At 41.0% G+C, this 17274-nt stretch overlaps 1 protein-coding gene across 1 annotated transcript in view; it reads right to left on the minus strand.

Annotated features, from left to right (window-relative positions):
* The window catches only part of LOC115464626 (collagen alpha-1(II) chain-like), a gene marked incomplete at its 3' end in the record, with an annotated part of 114943 nt that overhangs the window by 19956 nt on the left and 77713 nt on the right, over window positions 1-17274 (minus strand). The window contains exons 17-18 of the mRNA XM_030194990.1: window positions 9116-9160; window positions 8068-8121 (exon numbers count right to left, since the gene is read on the minus strand). Coding sequence (XP_030050850.1) covers window positions 8068-8121; window positions 9116-9160 — 99 coding nt within the window. The remainder of the gene's footprint in view (window positions 1-8067; window positions 8122-9115; window positions 9161-17274) is intronic.

The following is a 17274-nucleotide window of genomic DNA, read 5'->3' on the forward strand; positions in this document are numbered from 1 at the left end:
TTAGATCTTTCAGTCCCATCTCATAGAGCTTTTGGTACAGACCTTGCACTGTTTTTGGATGCCTTTCTCTAGATTATTTCAATGCTGTCTATATCCTTTTGGTGATAAGGCCTCCAGAACTGAACACAATACACAAAGTCTCACCAATGACCTATACAGGTCATTATCACCAAAAATGGTGATTATGCCTCTCCCTATATATATCTTTCTGACTCTGGCCATTGCTTCCACATTCCATTTCGCTGCCTTGATATCATCAAATATGATCACTCTAAGGTCTCTCCTTGTTGATGCATATCAGTTCCACATCTCCCATCGTGTGCTCTTCCCACTTTTTTGCACTAAATATTATCTCCCAAATCTTATCACTCAAAGTGGGCTTTCTTAGATCATGTCTCATTCTGTCCACTCCCTCCAGGGTATCCATGCTCCTGCAAACCTTTTTTAAAATTTAATGTTTATAACAGCCATCACTTCTACTGAACCATACAAACATACTTAAGTCATCCAAATTTCAAAGAGACAAACCTTTCCTTCCAATCCTTCCACAATATCACTCAAAGATATTGAATACAACCTGCCCTATGGCTGCTCGCTCATTTAATGTTCTCATCACAGCTCAGAAAATTCGCAATCTGAAGTGCTTGAAATTTCCACTATGAACTCTCATTCTTTGTTTTCATTCAGATTTAGAAACAGGATAGTTTTAAATGCTGGGAAGACAGGAGATATTGCCTGGGACACTTACTTGCCTCATTTGATGGTTTGTTTTTGTTTGCTTTGCAAGCTGTATCCTGAGCAAATCCTATGCTCTCACCTCTGTTTCCGGGCTCAGGTGATAGCGATAAAAACAAGCTATATCCCATGTAAAACAACGTTTTGAAAGAGCAGAGGGACCAGATGACTCCAAATTATAAGGAGAAACTGAAAAGTCAGTCCTCTTTCAAAGGTTTCTACATTCATAATTCTGAGAACACAGCTTTATATGACATCATAATTCCCTCTATAACATTACATCTAATCTGCATGCTCCTCCCTCTTCTTGAGATATAGTCAATTGTACTGCATGCCTCTCTCTCTTCCTACTGGTATAAATGCTTTCTCTGCCAAATGCTCAGAAGTTTAGTGCACCTTCAACAACAGACGCTTGTATTTAGAATTCAGACTGTTGTGACTCATGATGCAGGTGGTTGCACTGAAACATGGGCACCATGTCGAGTCCTTCTTCTGAACTCCTACTTAGGGTTGTCAGCTAGATCCAGATTTACCTGACAGGGCTGATCCAGTCCTGGGCTTACTCCAATGCATGCAGGGACTTGTAATCTTGCTTTTATTAGGGAATCCAATGGGGAAATCAGAACCACAAGTCCCTGCATGCAATGGGGTAAGTCCAGAATTGGATCAACCCTGTCAGATGAATCTGGATCTAGTTGTCAACCCTACTCCTACTTTTTTGCTGAATTTGCTATTTTTTGACTCAAAAATTTCCTTTCTCTACTTTTGGTTGGTCCTCCCCTACTTTCTTTTCTCTCCTCCCTCATTCTATATCATGCAGTAGCTCTTCATCTTGAATGCTCTCTTCCTATGACATAACTCCCATCTTGCTTGCTATTTCTTCTTTCTGTAAGCACCTGCTGGATCCTTCCAGAGCAATGTGTCCCTGACAGAGAGGATATATTGAGGCAGTGCATTCAGGCAGACTGGATTCCTCATAGAAGGCTGCTAGAAAAGTTCACTCCAGCAAATAATATGCTCACCCCTAGAGTTTTCCAGAAGAGAGGAAGGATCTTCTTCTTTGCAAAAGATTTTGGGGAAGGAGTTTTCCTTAGGGTTGGATTTACGGGATTAACCTGAAAGGACAGAACAATAACCCAAAGGAATGGATAGGGACTTAATTCCTGTGGCTTTGTTTTTTTCAGTTGGTTTTGTTTACCACTCCAGAAAATAAAACTGCCAACTTTTCTGCACCTGAATTGGAGTCACAGTCCTAAGACCTAGGAATTGGTTTTGCATTAACGGTTTTCCAGGTATGGGGAGACAGGCTTTATCTTTGGTCTTCTTGTCCCTTTTGAAGAGAGTCCTATTTGTTTTTGGAGATTTGGAGCTTGCCAATCAGGAGGCTGGGAGCCTTAAGTTGCTCTCTGTGCGACTCACATAGACTGATCCAGTGCTACTCAGGCAGAGGAGTTAGTAGAAGTATGTGCCCAACTATGCCAATCAGGGGACTGAAAGCAGTGTGTGCCCATCTAGCACAGCCACTTGGGGAGAGAAACGTGTGTGCCCACCTACAGCAAGGAGGAGGTCAGAATGACACTGAATGCTTGAGAACAGCTACCTAAGACATCCTCAGAAGTGCAGGATCCTCCAATCATTCCCCAAAGCCAACCCTCAGAAAACCCAGAGTTCAGAAACAAATCCAGAGGGTCCCAAGAGAGTGTGCTAATGACCCTGTGGTTGGTTTGCTCATTCCATCAATAACACTGAACAGTTTTGACTCATTCGGCTATTATTTTCTTGGAATGCCATCCTCTGCATACACTGTGATTCTTTACAAGAGTGACTGCCCAATTGCCTAAGGCCCCCAAAGTCAAGCTCCTCCTCTCCCCCTTCAGAAGAAATCCCTGGGGTGTACTGAGTGTGTCAAGCTTCTGCAGACCCCAGAAATGGACTCTTCTGCTCATGTGGGAGTTACACTTTTATAATCCCCCTTCTCACAAGTCATTCCCTCTTCCTATGATAATTTCTCATCTTACATACTCCTCTGTATGCTTTTTATATATCTCTATGTCCAGGACAATGAGACTGGATACCCCTTCTCAGGTTCTGTTTCAGAATTTGTCTTCTCAGTAAAGGTTCAGAATTCTGCTTTTCCTTTTGCCTGCTCTGGGAGTCCCTGTCTAGAGTTTCAAATTCCTTTTTTTTTTTAGGGAAAGGTCAGACTCCTGTGTATTTTCTGTCCCTCCTCACAATGGCCTTGCTTTCTGAAATTCCCAGTTGACCCTCTTGGATGTCTGGTATCTATGGAAACTCATGCAACCAGACCCCTTCTGGCAACCTTAGGCCAAACACAACAGAGAGCTTTCTATTCATCTATGCTGCTGCCGGAATCCACAGCCACATTTCTACCTTGGAGCTGCCGGACTTAAAAGAGGCCTGACCCTCAACTTCCAAGCATCCTGCTGCTCTCATTAATCCTCTGAAGCTTTCCAGGGACACAGGAGCACAGCAAAAATGACTGAGCTGCCTGAACAGTGGCTGCTCCTCAGATTGGCACACTGAGCAAGGTCAGAAAAGGTTTAGCAAAGCTTGGTTTTAGCAAGTTGCCATCAGCACTTTATTTCTTCTTTTCAGGCTCCCTTTCCTACTTCCCTCTGTGAATCCACAGTTCTGATGTCTAATTAAACTCTCCAAAGAAGGCAGACTCAAGGATATTAGGCAGCCTATGCACCAGTAATTAAATTTAAGGCCTCTTATCCCACCCACCCCCAACAACAACCATGATCACCAACACCACCCGTCTCAGAATAATCTGGGTAAATAGGCTACTACCCTTCCTATGGTACATTAAACAGCTCTCAGGACATATTATTTTGCTTTGATTGCAGCTGGTCTTTGGCGCACACACACACACACATAGCTGTTGCCCTAGTCATCTGCCTAGTCACACCTGATTGCTGGGCTAGCCCTGGATCAAGGTCCTAAGAGGTTATGCTTTAAAATGCAACAGGAGAGAAAGTTGCCAAACAGCAAGCAACTTCTGTATCTCTCAGGCTCATCTAACCACTCTCTCACCTTTGCTTTCATTTGTCTCTTCTCTCTCTTCTCTCCCACACTATTACCTCTCTGCACTACCTTTGCAGATTTTCTCTCTTTATCAGCCTAGTGCTAAAGCACCAGTCTTGTAATCCAGAGGTGGCCAGTTCAAATCCCACTGCTGCTCCTTGTGATTTTGGGCAAGTCACTTAACCCTCCATTGCCTCAGGTACAAACTTTGATTGTGAGCCCTCCTGGGACAGAGAAATATCCAGTGTACCTGAATGTAACTCACCTTGAGCTACTACTGACAAGGGTGTGAGAAAAATCTAAATAAATAATTGATCAAAGTTTTTGCCAGTTTTGTTCCAATACAAAAATTGCTTCAGTGGTTCATTTGCATTTTCTTCTAAAATCCTGGGATATTTTTATTGATGATTGGCAGGACTCACTGCCACCCCCTCCCACTGTCTCTGCTTCTCAGATTCAAACAGGCCTGAATCTAAGGACTCCCATGGTAAAGCCAACAGTGCACACTCCATTCCACCAGAATAGGGCAGAAAACTAGCTCTCTTGTGCTGAAAGGAAATCATATTCAAATTTTATGCATGCTGTAAAAGAGAAAGCAAGGGGAAGGACTGTGCTTGGTGCACGTACATAGGGTTACCATATTTGGTCCCCCCCAAAAAGAGGACACAGGACAGTAGAGTAAGGGGAGGGAAGGCTAGGATAGGACACCATTAGGCCCGCCCGCCCACCAGCCTGCCGTTTTGTCCAGAAATCCAGACAAACAGGAAGGCTGGCAAAAGTCGCCCGGTTATGTCCTCAAAAAGAGGACATGTCCATGTAAAACCGGACATATGGTAACCCTACACGTACAGAAGAGTTTTGCAGTAAGCACGGTTCTTGTGCGCATGCACCAGGTAAACCCAACCGTGAAACACACGTCGGCACCACTCTTCTGTGCCTTTCAATGTACGCTTTCATTTTTTTTCTTTTTTTACTTGGAAGGCTTATATTTAATCACAGAAACAGGCACCAATGTGGACTTCAACTTTCAGGTTTGCTCGGACTTGTGCACATTTCTTTCTCAGTACCGGCGCTTGGAAATTGAAAGAAATCCTCTCTTCCAACCTTCCACCGCCTGCTGGCATTATTTTTCCAGCAATAATAGCAGGGTTTGTTTGTTGGCTGTTCTCTGAGCATTGGGAAGGCATAGTACACGACATCATTAGCATACAATTCACTACATTCAACTACAATTTGTGGCTATCTGTGCTGTGCATGTTTTCTGCAGTAAAGCCCTCTGTGCAGATTAAAATGTGCGATACTCCCATAAGAGCATAACAATAACCATACTAGGTCAGACCAATGGTCCATCTAGCCCAGTATCCTGCTTCCAACAGTGGCTAATCCAGGTCACAAGTACCTGGCCCTAACAGGCCTTACTGCCAGCTGTAGATTTTGAGAATAAGCCTGAAAGTCAGATAAGATAACAGCCTGACAATTTGCACTGGTGTGCAGAAGTGATAGACCTGGGGGGGGGGGGGTCGTTTTATAAAAAGTCACCTAGGTAGAGAGGTCAAGTGATCACCAATGTTGGGCCCATTTTATAAAGACTTACAGCACAAATCCTGCAGAAATTACAGCAACAATTAACCTGCAGAGCAGGTGTATTGTATTGTACTGAGTTATTTTTATTCCGCTTTTAACCAATTAGTGCAAAGCAGATTACAATCTCAAGAAAATCTCCAAATGGAAAGAAATTACATACATTATGTGTGGATGCAACAATTGCCCACATAAATAGCAACTCTGCCCATACACCACCCAAACCATACCCCTAAACATGCTTATACCAGTAAGCAAGTTCTCATCATCACAGGCACCTGTAATTTTATCAAAGGGGCTAAAAAACAAAAAAAAAAGGGAACATGTATATAGGGCGACGGCAGGTATTTATAAGTTATATTCTGGGAACCTGAACCATCGGTGGCCCTCGAGGATGGTAAGTGAAAACCAAGACCCTATTCTATCTCTCAAAGTCTGGGATCAGTTAGGTGGTGAGCCTGACTTTCAGTTGTCTTGGCGTAGTCCAATAGTTAATAACTAGATTGTGAGCCCATTAAGGGTTGTACCACAGAAAGGTGGTATATCAAGAATCTCATAATAATATTATTAAGCTGCCTTACTATGTATTGCATTGGCATTGTAAGTAGCACACTGTGCCATAATGTGTACTGTTACTTAAATATTTTTCACTACTATAATTATCTATTGCCCATGTCTGCCTTATTTGTATACCACCTTGAAGCAATTCTTTAAAAAGGCAGTAAATAGGGGCATAGTTATCAACATGGGATGCCACTAACTTGTACTATTTTAGGGCCTAGTAACTAATACCTGGGGTTAACAGTAAAATAATATATTTTAATGGTAGCCTGTATTGATAACTTCCCCACTTAGGTATTTCTTTTATAACTAATTATGGATTCTTTGAAGGTACAAAAAAAATCAGGGTTTATTGATGTTTTTGCTCCACAGCTACTATTGCAGGGTGCCTTTTCCAGTGGAATCAGATACATACATTTGTGTCGTTTAGGAATTATCAGTGCAGACAAAGCACAAACACTGAATAAGGATACAAAAAATCTAACGTCAGAAGCCCTACAAACGTATAGTAGCAATCTGGACAGATGCTGAACATGCTGAAGCCCAAAGATGAAATATAGCAGGGGGCCCCTTGTAGTCTTGGGGCCCAGGGCAACTGCCATCTTTGTGAACCCCTAACCCAGGGCTGCTGAGAGGGGGGGACAGGGGGGACTAGATTCCCCCTGCCCCAGCCTCTAAGTGGGATCGACACCAGCAGCCCAGGTGAGATCCAACATATTTCCCTCCCTTCCAACCCCCCTCCCCCCCCCCCCCCCCCCCCCACACACACACACAATCCTCTACTTGCCTGGAGTCATTGACTAGCAGGCAGCAGCAATCATGACAGACTGCTATGTCTTACCTATGAGGAAACAGGAAGTTATTTCACTGGAGATGGGATGCGGCAGGAAGAAGGGCCCATTGCCATCTCTCTTGATCACTGCTGCCTGCCATTCAATTACTCTAGGCAATTGGAGGACCAAGGTGGGGGAGCAGGGGAAGCAGCGGTGGAGGAGCGGTGACGACGATAGGCCTCTTAACATTGTTTGCCCCAGTCCTGGCTTTGTCTCTGGGCAGCGGCCCTGCCTAACCCCTGCCTTGGTAGTAATAATAATATAAAATTATGCTTTCTCAATGTCTCCCTCTGTCCATCTCTCTCACATTTTTCTCAGCTTCTTAACTTTCCTTTGAAACTGAGAGACAGATGCACTAACTCCACGGAAAGAGCCCTTCCCTTGCCAATCCTTTAGCGAATTGGTAAAAAATGGGCATTCATGAAGGAAATCGCTCTGCACATGCCAAAGACGGCTTCATACATGTCCTTCACTCAAAAAAAAAAAAAAAAGGACGTCCCTGATGAGCACTGGTGTCAGCTAAAGGTGCTGTGATTGGCTGAGAGAGACCTGGAGGGGCATAATCGAAAGGGATATCCAAATAGTTTTGATTTGGGAGTCCTCACACGTCCCGATCCCCGATTCTCTCCAGCGGTGGTCATTTCGGAAAGGTAAGAAAAACACGTCCAAGAGAAGGATGCCCATCACAAAATCTGAAGAGAAAAATGTCCAAGTTCTCGTCAGGGACGTCTTTTTTTTTTGAGTGAAGGACGTCCAAGTGTTAGGCACTTGAAAGGACACCCATGACGAGCACTTGGACATTTTTTTTTTTTCTGATTTTTGCAATGGGCGTCCTCCTCTGCATGGGTCCCGCTCACAGCAGCCCCAACGAGAGTTGCAGACCTCCCGTTGGTTTTCCACAGTGCATGGGGTCGGAAAACAGCTGTGCATCTGCCTTGCATGCGCATTATAATACTAATTAGCTCATTATAATAACCTGTAGATCATTTGCATTCCATTTTCGTTAGCTGCTACCGTGCATATCTTGTTTTACTACTTGCTCGCTAGACTGGCTAGAACTGGTTTAAAAACTACGTTGCTGGCTCGTTATGTTTAGTGCATCTGGCCCTGAGCCTGAAAAAATATCTATTTTTCCCAGTTGAAAAGCAATTGAAAGCAGGTCATGGGAAGTGAGGAGGGGGAGGGGAGGGGGGATTGGGCTGGGGGGATAATCACACTGTGCCATACTGAAAGAGGCTGCCTTATCAGAGCAATTTAATTCTGCCTGGTGACAGCTCAGTGGGATCCTGATTAGGCAGACTTCACATACCTTAGAGCCAGGAGCACCGGGGAAGCCAGGAGCACCAGCAGGGCCAACAGGTCCCTAGACAGAGAGAGAGAGAGAGAGAGAGAGAAACAAGCTCTTACAAAGACAGCAACAGGATTACGCATTCTTACAAAATAAAAATGCCAGAAGAAGCCAAAGTAATCCAGGATGGAAGCATTAGCAATGCAGGTTCTTCTATGGCATCAGGAATGGGAAGCGGATCCATTGTTGATTCCAGAAGAATTTTCAAGCTAGAAATTCTAAGAATAATTTGAACGCAATCGAGTCGATTTTCAAATGGGACAACCAGTGATATCCGCTAATCATATGAAGTAAGCATGTAGATTAGGTGCATTTTCAGTGGTGCTGCACATGTAGTTTGTGCCAATGAAAATACACACCAACTCTACAAACAAAAACCAACTCTACATCCCCACAAACTTGTGTCTAATGTGCAGCTACTTTTTAAAGTCAAAAGTAAGCCTGTAGTTTGGATTATTTACTCTTCACATGATTACCTCTCCTGACCTATCCCACTCTGGGAACACCTCTAAAACTCTGAATACAAATGCTCACCAAAAAAGGTGGGTAATAATGAATATTCCATTTCTGCAGGTAAAATGGAAGGGCTTTATCAATATTGTCTCCCCATCTATAGCAGAAACATTTATTTCATATACTGTCTTGTGCAAAAATTTCAATAAAAGAACATTTAAATGAAAACAAAAAGGGAAATTAAGTTTGAAATGAATTTTTAAAAAGGACAGTCCAGCCTCTTGGCTTTGTTCCAGGCGCTAAGGTGCTTCAGACACACATTTAAGTGTTCTGCCTAAGGGGACCATCAGGGGTTGAGTAAGCTGCAGAGGTGAGGAGCTTAATTCCAGGGAAGAAGAGAAAATGGCCGCCAGTATTGCAAAAACTCAGGCTGGATGAGAAGCCCATTGAGGGTAAATCGAGAGAAGGCTCATATGACCTGTGGCATGCTATCTGGGGTACAGAAAAGGGAAAACATGGGGATAAGAAAGAAATGTTACAAAGGAAAGATACTTACAGGGGGACCAGCAGGACCAGACAGCCCATCATTACCACGTGCTCCCTAAAAACAAGCAAAGGTATATCAGGAGAGCTGAAATATTTCACCAATATGACACTGTAACATAGCAGCTGTTAGCAGATAAAGATCCCTTGACCTATCTGTTGAGTTGCCCCCACCCACAGTGTCACCACAAACCCTTCTCAATCTCTGGCTATCTCCATTCTTCATCCTTTCTGCTACTGAGTTCTGTCACTGTTTTGGTGGTCACCACCTTGACTGGAAAGCAATTAGAAGTAATATACCACCATCTCCATAAAGAACTATTTCACGTTTCCCCTGAGACTTCCTCCCACCAGCTTCATATCACAACCTCTTGTCCTAGAACTGCTTTTTCTGTAAATGATGCTTCATTCCTTCTCCTTTACTGGTCTGCCAGATTACTAAGGGGTCCTTTAGCAAAGTGCAGTAGAAAGTGGCCTTAGTGCACCCTTATGTGGGTCTTTCCTGCATGCTAAGGCTATTTTTACCTCTGCTGGAAAACTGCCGATTTTTCATTTTCCAAACTAAAGGCTACGCGCTAATGTTGCCATTAGCGTATGGCCATTACCAAAATTAGCGCATGAGCCCTTAATGCCACCTATTCTGTAGGCAGTATGGACTCACATGTTAATCCCATGCTACTCAGTGCATGGCAATGTAGATGCACTAACATAGTGTGTCCCAAATCTGGTCCCAGAGGCACCCCAGCCAGTTAGGTTTCAGGATAACCACAATGAATAAACAAAAAGTCCAAAATATTTGAGTCTCAGTCAAATAAAATGCCTGACACAGGCTGTGTTTCACCCAAAGGGGATCAATCAGGGGCTATTTTGTGAACTATAATAGCAAGCACTCTGAATGGCGTAAGATGATTTCAATCATATAGAGTTGGCGATCAGCAGAACATGACACCAAAGGGATAAAAAGCCAGCACACTCTCTATTAGCAATTGACAGAGTGGCATTTAATCCTTCTCAACGGATCTGCTGCGTTCTTTTCCACACTGGAGTTATCATTCGTCTTGCTGTTTCTTGGTATCCACAATGAATATTCATGAGATAGATTTGCATGCAGTGGAGGCAGTGCATGCAAATCTCTCTCATGAATATTCATTGTGGATTAGCACAGAAACACCCACTCTCCACCCCCCCCCCCCCCAGAAAGCCTCCTCCCAGAAAACTTTTTAAAATATTTTTTAGCACATGGAATGCATGTGTACATTTGGAACTTATCATGGGATGCCTCAGTCCATCCCACAATAAGTTCTTTTAAGCTGTGGTAAGCCCTAAATATTAGAGGTTGAGATTTTAACATTATCCGAAATGACCACACAGAGAAGTAAACATCGGCACCAACGCAGGTCACTGATTCAGGTGTCAAAGTCTGTGGAACACTAAGGGGCCATTTTACCAAGCGGGTAGTCCCAACGGAGGTGTTATGACTGCAGAAATGTGAGCCCTTGTGCCCCGACTGAGCACGGCTAGGATGGAGTGACACCGCACTCGGTCAGGCAGCCAGACAACCCCTAGCTTCACCTAGGGAGCAACCGCCGTTCCCTGGGAGTTGAGCCCCCAGGTTCGGGTAGCCACCAGGACTTCTGGAGCCGGCAGGGTTGAACCACTGACCAGACAGGCAGGCAGGCAAACACAGTTAGGGTTACCATATGGCTCCAGAAAAATGAGGACGGATTGAGCCAGCCGGGTTTTATTTCCATTGCTTTCAATGGAAGTAATTGAGCCAGCCGGATTTTACTTCCATTGCTTTCTGTAGCCATATGGTAACCCTAGACACAGTCCAAAAGCCAGGTAAATCCGTAGGGCAAAGAATAGTCAAAAACAGTCCAAGGTCAAGGCAGGCAGCAAACACGCGAGGTCTGGGAAACAAGCCGAAGTCTGGAACACTGGCACTGAAGGCAAGGAGCACCGGCGTGGACCTCAAACACAATTGAGGCCAAAGCAACGAAGGACTGGAGGCAGGGCTTTAAATAGTGTAGGAATCAGTCTCAAACATGTGCAGCTGATCCAAGATGGCTGCCCCCATCAGCAGAGTAGCACAACGCCCAAATATGGGCTTCCTTCCTGTTCTCCTATACAAGATGGCTGCCCCCTCCTGAGCTAGCCAAGATGGCTGCTATCCTTGATCCAACCAAGATGATGGCTGCCATAAATAGGATGAACATTTCTTGGATTACTAATCAAACTATTAAATGGTATCTATCTTTTTCTATATAAAATGGTATCTTTTTATTTTTTATTTTTTATTTTTCTTTTTCTTTCAAGCAGAGAAAAGACCTCATAAGTCCTAGCTAGGCGTTGTTGTGTATCATGTACTTGAACGTCAGCATTTTTTGGACTCCGTTTTAATCCTTGGTCTTAAAAAACTCTGCTCATTTGTTATTCAATATCAGACATCTATTTTTCAATATCGGACATTGGAAACAGTATTTAATGTTACTTAGCTTTTTAATATCTTGCCCTACGGGGCTCTCCGTTTCGCTATATATATTTTAAGCTTCCTCAGGGGGCCAAGCAACTTATTCGGCTAGTCACGATATCTACAAATAAACATAATGATACCATGTAAACCTTGATATAAGTATTCATTCTTCAATATAAATGTTTATAAAATCAAGCCGTTAAACCACTAACCTTATAACATGGCGTTTCTGCTCCTATGACTCCGGTAGTGAAAAGCACTCACCGGAAGGAGTCATCCTTATTTATGCTCTTAGTCATATGCAAATAACTGCATTGAATTCAATCAAGGGAATCCAAAGAATGCATACAAGAAATACAAACAACTTATTTCAAAAAACTTATTTCAAAAAACTTGTTTAAAAAAAGTTGTTTAAAAAAAGGCTGCCCATTCAATTAATGAATTAAGCCCTCTAGGTTCTAAAGATTGTAGTGTATAAATCCACTTCTGTTCTCTTCTAATTAGCATTCTATCTCTATCACCCCCTCGAATGTTGTTAGGGATTTGATCTATAGCCAAACATTTAAATGAATCAAATGTATGTCCTAACTCCTGGCAATGTGCTACTATCGGGGCTCCTATTTTGTTCAATTTAATACATGAGCGGTGTTCTGTCATCCGTTGATGTAGTCGACGTTTGGTCTTTCCTACATATATTTTTTGACAAGGACAAATCAAAATGTATACAACAAATGTTGATTGACAATCAGTCTGAAACTGTAATTGATATATTCTACCATCTACTGGATTTCTGAACTCTGTTGCTTCATGTGTGATGTTACATGTTTTACATTGTTGACATTTCTTATGTCTCCCCGATGCATTATGTTGAGTTAGAGTGGGTAAATTGGTTGGACTTATAATTTCCTTAAGATTGCGGGTCCTGGAGAAGGCGATTCTAATTTGTTGGTTATGTAGAATTGGATGTGATTGCATCATCGACCAGTTGTGTTTAATGATGTTCCTCATTGCATCACCTCCTTTAAAGAATTGAATAACAAAGGTATTTATATCTTTGCTATTTATCTGTGTTCGTGATGTATTACGCAATAGTAGCTCTCTATTGTTGTGTTTGGCCCTTTTATATGCAGTTTTAATCACTTGTGCAGGGTATCCCCGTTGATTTAAATCTTTTTGAAAATTCTTAGCACATCTTTTGAAGTCATCCTGGTTTTCACAGACTCTCTTAAATCTCAAAATTGCGAAAAAGGTAAACTATTTTTTAGTTTTGTGGGATGGCAACTTTGATATTGGAGAAATGTGTTTCTATCTGTTGGTTTTTTAAAGATTTTCGTGTTGAATTTATGATTAACTATAGTTACATCGATATCCAAAAAATGCACATTCTCTGTCGATTGCTCAAATGTGAATTTAATATTTCGATGGCACGAATTCAGCCATGTGATAAATTGAGATAGCATAATCTGATCTCCATACCATATCAAAAAAATGTCATCGATATAACGTTTCCACATGGCTATGTGTTGTTGAAAAGGTGAATTGTTAAGCCATGTTTTTTCATATCTTGCCATAAACAGGTTAGCTATTGAGGGGGCAAATGTTGCCCCCATCGCTATTCCTGATATTTGTAGATACATTTCTCCATCAAATAAAAAGTAGTTTTTAGTGAGTGCCAATTCTGCCAGCCGTAGTATGAAATCAGTGGGGATTCTATGTGGTCTTGCTCTTTTATCTAAGACCTCTAGAATAGTTTCTAATGCTTCTGTTTGAGGAATCGATGTATATAATGATGTTATGTCTAGTGTTATTAGAAGCATGTTTTCCTTGATCAAATGATTATGGTCTTCTAATATGTTTAAAAAATGAGTGCTATCTTTCACATAGGATGAACATTCCTTTACATAAGGTTTGAGGATGACGTCAATAAATGATGATAATGCTTCTAATACTGACCCTCTTGCTGAAATGATCGGACGTCCAGGTGGTGCTTGTAAGTTTTTATGTATTTTAGGTAATGCATAAAACACTGGTGTCATTGGATATTCCCGGTTCAAAAACTTAAACTCTTTCTTTGTTAAGAATCCTTGTTGTAATGCTGATTCTGTTAAACACTTGATCTCTTGTTGGAGATTTATAGTAGGATCGATTTCTAATTTACAATATGTGGTCTCATCCGAAAGTTGTCTTCTGATTTCTTCGACATGTGGCGGTTTCATGACAATTTGAACAAAAAGGAAAGAACCGCCATGAAAGACTTACAAAGTAAGACAGACTTGGTAATAAAGAGAGCTGACAAAGGAGGGGCCATTGTAGTAATGGATCGTGATTTTTATGTCGAAGAAATCAGAAGACAACTTTCGGATGAGACCACATATTGTAAATTAGAAATCGATCCTACTATAAATCTCCAACAAGAGATCAAGTGTTTAACAGAATCAGCATTACAACAAGGATTCTTAACAAAGAAAGAGTTTAAGTTTTTGAACCGGGAATATCCAATGACACCAGTGTTTTATGCATTACCTAAAATACATAAAAACTTACAAGCACCACCTGGACGTCCGATCATTTCAGCAAGAGGGTCAGTATTAGAAGCATTATCATCATTTATTGACGTCATCCTCAAACCTTATGTAAAGGAATGTTCATCCTATGTGAAAGATAGCACTCATTTTTTAAACATATTAGAAGACCATAATCATTTGATCAAGGAAAACATGCTTCTAATAACACTAGACATAACATCATTATATACATCGATTCCTCAAACAGAAGCATTAGAAACTATTCTAGAGGTCTTAGATAAAAGAGCAAGACCACATAGAATCCCCACTGATTTCATACTACGGCTGGCAGAATTGGCACTCACTAAAAACTACTTTTTATTTGATGGAGAAATGTATCTACAAATATCAGGAATAGCGATGGGGGCAACATTTGCCCCCTCAATAGCTAACCTGTTTATGGCAAGATATGAAAAAACATGGCTTAACAATTCACCTTTTCAACAACACATAGCCATGTGGAAACGTTATATCGATGACATTTTTTTGATATGGTATGGAGATCAGATTATGCTATCTCAATTTATCACATGGCTGAATTCGTGCCATCGAAATATTAAATTCACATTTGAGCAATCGACAGAGAATGTGCATTTTTTGGATATCGATGTAACTATAGTTAATCATAAATTCAACACGAAAATCTTTAAAAAACCAACAGATAGAAACACATTTCTCCAATATCAAAGTTGCCATCCCACAAAACTAAAAAATAGTTTACCTTTTTCGCAATTTTTGAGATTTAAGAGAGTCTGTGAAAACCAGGATGACTTCAAAAGATGTGCTAAGAATTTTCAAAAAGATTTAAATCAACGGGGATACCCTGCACAAGTGATTAAAACTGCATATAAAAGGGCCAAACACAACAATAGAGAGCTACTATTGCGTAATACATCACGAACACAGATAAATAGCAAAGATATAAATACCTTTGTTATTCAATTCTTTAAAGGAGGTGATGCAATGAGGAACATCATTAAACACAACTGGTCGATGATGCAATCACATCCAATTCTACATAACCAACAAATTAGAATCGCCTTCTCCAGGACCCGCAATCTTAAGGAAATTATAAGTCCAACCAATTTACCCACTCTAACTCAACATAATGCATCGGGGAGACATAAGAAATGTCAACAATGTAAAACATGTAACATCACACATGAAGCAACAGAGTTCAGAAATCCAGTAGATGGTAGAATATATCAATTACAGTTTCAGACTGATTGTCAATCAACATTTGTTGTATACATTTTGATTTGTCCTTGTCAAAAAATATATGTAGGAAAGACCAAACGTCGACTACATCAACGGATGACAGAACACCGCTCATGTATTAAATTGAACAAAATAGGAGCCCCGATAGTAGCACATTGCCAGGAGTTAGGACATACATTTGATTCATTTAAATGTTTGGCTATAGATCAAATCCCTAACAACATTCGAGGGGGTGATAGAGATAGAATGCTAATTAGAAGAGAACAGAAGTGGATTTATACACTACAATCTTTAGAACCTAGAGGGCTTAATTCATTAATTGAATGGGCAGCCTTTTTTTAAACAACTTTTTTTAAACAAGTTTTTTGAAATAAGTTTTTTGAAATAAGTTGTTTGTATTTCTTGTATGCATTCTTTGGATTCCCTTGATTGAATTCAATGCAGTTATTTGCATATGACTAAGAGCATAAATAAGGATGACTCCTTCCGGTGAGTGCTTTTCACTACCGGAGTCATAGGAGCAGAAACGCCATGTTATAAGGTTAGTGGTTTAACGGCTTGATTTTATAAACATTTATATTGAAGAATGAATACTTATATCAAGGTTTACATGGTATCATTATGTTTATTTGTAGATATCGTGACTAGCCGAATAAGTTGCTTGGCCCCCTGAGGAAGCTTAAAATATATATAGCGAAACGGAGAGCCCCGTAGGGCAAGATATTAAAAAGCTAAGTAACATTAAATACTGTTTCCAATGTCCGATATTGAAAAATAGATGTCTGATATTGAATAACAAATGAGCAGAGTTTTTTAAGACCAAGGATTAAAACGGAGTCCAAAAAATGCTGACGTTCAAGTACATGATACACAACAACGCCTAGCTAGGACTTATGAGGTCTTTTCTCTGCTTGAAAGAAAAAGAAAAATAAAAAATAAAAAATAAAAAGATACCATTTTATATAGAAAAAGATAGATACCATTTAATAGTTTGATTAGTAATCCAAGAAATGTTCAGCTTATGATTGCTATTGTAGAGATTTTTTTGCTGAAACTGTGTCCAATTAGATTTTTTGTTTGCCATAAATAGGAAACAGAAACAGACCTATCCTGGAGAAACATAGTAACATAGTAAATGACGGCAGATAAAGACCTGTACGGTCCATCCAGTCTGCCCAACAAGATAAACTGATTTTACATCCACATCCAAAATAGCCGGCTATCTCTGCCGGATCGCGCCTTGCCGGCGAATCGGCCACGCAGGCCTGGAACCAGGTGAGGAACGTAACAGCAGATCTTTCTCGCTTGCTGAAGCTACTTTTAGTGCTGCTGGTAAAAGAGAGATTTTTCTATTTCCCGATAATGGCCACGCCCTAATTTCCCCATTATCGTGAGACCATTATAGTGTGAGCCCTTACCGGCCACTTATTTTGTAGGTGGTAAGAGCTTCACACACTAATCTTGCGCTAATCAGTTAGCAAGCGCCAATACCCACATGCTAACCGATTAGCATAACCGTGCCCACTCTTCACCCCCCAACACCCCCCCAGCGCTTCAATTCCAAAACTACCGTGGGCTGCCTCATGAGAGCTTACCACAAGTTAGTTAAAGGGCCCCTAATTATTACTAGTTTAATGATATAATTAATCTCTATTATCCATATTAGATTTGGTTATAGGGGATGTTTGAGGGTTTTTTTTTTGTTGTTGTTGTGTTTTGTTAAAGGTTGTTTGCTTCTGTTTTTCTATTTGTTATTTCAGATATGTAATTGAAATCCACTGAAAACAACTGCAATTAAACAGAATCTAAGTGACTTCAGATAGATAAATAAATAAAAATGATGAACTCTGGAAGAGAGAGACATCTTTTTTAAATGTTGATATAAAATTTAAGACACTTGTTTTGCTCTGTGCACAC

Source organism: Microcaecilia unicolor, chromosome 3, assembly GCF_901765095.1.
Source record: "Microcaecilia unicolor chromosome 3, aMicUni1.1, whole genome shotgun sequence".
Taxonomy (NCBI): domain Eukaryota; kingdom Metazoa; phylum Chordata; class Amphibia; order Gymnophiona; family Siphonopidae; genus Microcaecilia; species Microcaecilia unicolor.